The sequence below is a fragment of the Eutrema salsugineum genome, unplaced genomic scaffold (assembly GCF_000478725.1).
Source record: "Eutrema salsugineum unplaced genomic scaffold, Eutsalg1_0 scaffold_17, whole genome shotgun sequence".
In the NCBI taxonomy this organism is placed as follows: Eukaryota; Viridiplantae; Streptophyta; class Magnoliopsida; order Brassicales; family Brassicaceae; genus Eutrema; species Eutrema salsugineum.
In genome coordinates this window covers 2,345,305-2,349,749 of record NW_006256852.1, presented here as the reverse complement: position 1 = coordinate 2,349,749, position 4,445 = coordinate 2,345,305, and the positions used below count along the sequence as shown (strand labels likewise).

Below are 4,445 nucleotides of genomic sequence, written 5' to 3'. Positions count from 1 at the left end.
GCCGTTTGTTTGCTACCGATCGATATCCCATAAACCGAATAAATGTGTATTCGAAGCCGGATACGTTAACTTTCCTTAAAAAATCACTGAAGGGAACAAAAGAGTTGGAGTCAATTTTGGGTTCGTGTTTTGGAAAGTTATTTACACTTCCAGCGGCTAGGTGTCCCATCTCATGTAAACTCATCCATTGCTTGTTGACCAGACAATCTGTAACCAAAAAAAAATATGAGCTGTGGACAGTTTTTGGTGGATACCCTTTGAGGTTTGGTCTTAAGGAATTTGGATACACCACTGGCTTGCCGTGTGGCGAATTTCCGGAAGACTATGACCCTGATTTTCAACCTAGTAATGGTGATAAGATGGATCCTTATTGGAAGGAGTTAATTGGCAACGACAAGAAGACCACATTAGGCGATATCGGCGAAATGCTTCTTCACGACAAGGACATGGAATCTGGCCGAAGATTGAGACTTGCGCTCTTGCTTATAGTAGACGGTGTTCTTATCGCAAACGCTCAAGTTCACAAGCCAACCCTCAAGTATGTTAAGATGTTGGCTGGCATAGATTCATTTATGGCGTTTCCTTGGGGCAGAGGATCGTTTATGAAAACAATTTGTTGCATGCTCCCCCCACGTAAAAGCCAAGGGAAATCCGATGCGACTGTTGTTGATTTTCGCCAGCTTCTACGTCAGGCTACTTTACAAATGCAAGGTTTCCCACTTGTTTTGCAGCTTGTTGCCTTCCAAGCGATCCCTGGACTACCCAGGAGGTTGTCTGTAGATGAGGAGCATCCTACTTTACTCGAATGGACCGGCGTCAAACTTCCTAAGAACGATTCGCTGTCGTACACTGATGTGCTTGATGTTGAGTTCGATAAGAATGTAAGTTTTTGGTGGGTGGCACTTTGGAATTTTAAAGAGGTAGATGGGGTGAATTGGTCTAACTTTTTTTTTTTAACAGCTTGTTGTTTGTCCACTCATACCTGTTGATATTCCAAGTGACGATGGATGGGGTGAGTTTGACGACAAAATTAAAGATAGGAAAGTCAACTATTTGGAGGAATTGTGCAGGACTGGTCATATATTCAGTAAGCGTATGTGGTCTGGAGGAGACGCTACAGAGGATCTGATCGAGCATGATTCAAAACCTGTTCAACGGATGCACAAAAAACACTTGGTTGACCGTAAAAGGAAACACCCGTCCACGCAGATATAAAGCAAAATACGGCCCAGAAAGATTGCTAAGAATGACGAAATGGTTGAAGTCAAAACAGACTGTGGGCCGGTGGATGTTAATTGGTTAGTCAATCAGGTGAATGATTTAACAGCTAGGGTGAAGAAGCTTGAAGAAAAGGCTAAAGGGAAGAAACGGTATTGGGTTGGGTTATCTAGCTCGCAACGCATTGTCTCTAGTTGCAAGAAGAAGAGGAAGGCTAAGATGTCCAAAGTTGTATCACCTTTGCCATCCCCCCCAAAGCAGCAATAACTTTACTTCGTCGTTTGGAATTATTCGTTTGGCGGAAGACAATGTGGACGGAGATGACATGAATGAGGTATTGAGTTTTTTAATATTTTGCTAAAATGACTTGATTGAAATCATTCTAATCGGTACATATATATATGTTTTTATGCAGGTGGTGACCAAAGCGTGTGATGGATTGGTTAGTTCTTCTTTCTAACTTGATGTCCTAAATATTAGTTTACGTGTTTTATTTGCTTGTTGTGAGTGATAGTTACTGCAATAATTCTATGTTTGTTGCGCAGGGATCACATAACGGACAGATAGGCGTGGACATGCTAGTTGAGGGTTTGGTTGGTAGTAAAAGCGCTTGTCAGGAAACAATCGCGGTTGCTGGAGAAAAGGACAACAGCGAAGAGGGCGTTGACATGGAAGAAGATGGGAGTGTTGGTAGTAAAATCGTTTGTCAGCAAACCGTTAACAGAGAAGAATGTGTAGAAGGTGAAGAGGAGAAGGTATATGTCTAATATTACTGCTGTCGTTTCCTTGAGAGAGCATCATATATTATAGAATACTAAACAAGAGGATGGGATATATGTTCATTGACAGGGGGACATGGTAGTAGAACGACAGTCCATTGGGGAAGATGTAAACTCCATGGTGGATGCTGTTGAACATGAGGTAATTTCCCATAAGGATATATGTAAGATTCCATGTGGGTAACTTTACGCATAATTAAAGTTGGTATTTAATTTTTTTTTGCTGTGATACGCAGATGACTTACATCGTGGACAACATGGTATGTGTAAGTTCTGAGTAGTAATCTAGCTATAAATATCAAAATAACGCCGTTTTGCGTTTTGAATAGTTTTTTTTGTTGTAATGTTAGGTTGTTCCTTTACCAATACTTGTTAATTTAGCTATCAATACTATACACTCACTGTCGATTAATTTGTGTGGGTCATGATTGTATGTGCCCTTGAAGGTACTTGATCAAGTAGATGTGGTGCAATACTATTTGCAGGAGCAAGTAGGCGAGGGAGAACGAACTAGTAATCAAGTGTTTCCAGCTGACTTGGAGACAAGCAAGATGGTTGAAGAGGGTGACGCAGAGGACATGTGTTATGCAGATAGCTGTCCAACTGGGGTCGCAAATTTGGTAAGCGATAAGGCAGGATGCGATAGTAAGGTTGGAGAAACATCAGGTGCACAGAAGGAGGTAATTTATAATGTGGAAAACATTGGTAATGAACTTTCGTTGTTGATATTAATATTAGAATGATGTTTAATTTTGTGGAACTCTATAAGGTTTCTGATAACGAAGAAGACAGATGTAACGACTCAGCTACCGAAATAATTACAAATGTAATTGGTAGTTTGACCAAAGATTATGGGAATGTAATATTTTTGTAGTGTTTTGTTGAGGTCGTTATAATTTTTTGTAGACCGATTGAGAAGGAATTTGGGTTGTGTTAATCACTTTCAGGTTGACGTGGGGGGAGAAGTAGTGTGTTTGGAGATTGAGTCAGCTAATATGACCGATGCTTGTGATGATTCAAAGAAATCGGAAGTCGAGGAACATAATATGGTTCCGGATGAGCGGAGCGAAAAAACGATCCAAGAATCTTTGGTAAGGGTGCTCATTAAAGTATGTTTCGTACATATGAAAACAAAGATTAATTTCGTAACCATTTGGACGTATCCATGTTGTAAGCGATTGGTGGATGGCGCTGGCATTAGATCACAAGAGCAAGAATTACCGTTGACGTCTTCTGTCTGGGAAAATTCTAACTGTCAGACCAGCACCCACAAGGTAAGTGTTTGCTGGACATCGATTATTTTGTATGATTTGTTTTTCTAAACAAAGTGTATGTAATCATGTGTTTGTGTAACACAGGATGGAGCGGAGCTCGATAAGAGAAAAGACGATGATGTCAATGAGATAGACGTAGGTGACGGAAATGATAAAGTATTCTATGTCATCATATTGTAAACAATAGGCAGTCGGGCGGTAGTATGAGTATTCGTCGAGACAACACTAATCCACCTAATGATCAATTGATTCCAGGTTGTTCTGGATTCACTCAGCTTCCTAGTAACCCAGCGACCAAGCGATACCACGATAAAAGAAATAGAAAACGAAGCTGACTTACAGGTTAGGAAACGATTCAGTAATCCTTGTAGGAGGAGTCGATACACTAATGATTGACAGTTTGGATGATGCAGGGCAGGGGACACGATTCAGAATGCGAAAGTGATGTTTCGCTCCAATCTGTAAGTGATTCGTCCCCGCCGCGCCCAATTGTCAAGCACAGACCATCGGATGCCGAGTTGGAACTAATATTACTTCTAAAAAAGCATCTGGTATCCCAGGGACGAGACATTATACCAAGTACTGAACCAGCTGATTTTGGGCTGTTCAAGAAAACTCTCTCGGCATTCAAGAAAGTGTGAGTAATAAAATGTGTAGGATTTTGTATACCTGTAATGTATTGCATATTTACAAGCATTGGATGTGTATCAGTGAGCACATTACGAATAGTGGCTGCAAAGTGGACAATCAGTTTTTTCTTGATGTGGCGCAGAAGCAAAAATGGATAACAACACAGGTTCGTTGATTCCTTTGACTACAACCGTTTATTTTTTGTGTGATACTTATATGTGGTTGTTAGTAACAGTTTCGGTTATTGTTCTGATCAGCACATGGAGTTTCTGATGGGAATACTTGGCAAACGTCACGAGAGGGCCCTGGAGATTGAACATGGATGCTTTGCCTCGCCTTGGTTGATTAATCATATTGTTGGGAAATCCAGGGCTTTTCTAAAAGCGAAGGACAAGAAGAGACATCGATGGGATGCACAGATAAAGAAGACGGTCCAGATGGAAGGGCGAAAATGGATGGAGGATGTGGATACAATTTATGTGCCAATGTGTTGGAATAATGAACACAGGGTTGGGTCTATTCCATGTATTTACCGCCGGAAAGC

At 40.9% G+C, this 4,445-nt stretch overlaps 1 protein-coding gene across 1 annotated transcript; it reads left to right on the top strand.

Moving 5' to 3' along the window:
- Positions 1-359: 359 nt before the first annotated feature.
- Positions 360-1,215, top strand: LOC112087478. Its single transcript, XM_024157395.1, has 2 exons — positions 360-881; positions 961-1,215. The coding sequence occupies exons 1-2, from the start codon at positions 360-362 to the stop codon at positions 1,213-1,215; spliced, it is 777 nt and encodes a 258-aa protein (XP_024013163.1).
- The last annotated feature ends 3,230 nt before the right edge of the window (positions 1,216-4,445 follow it).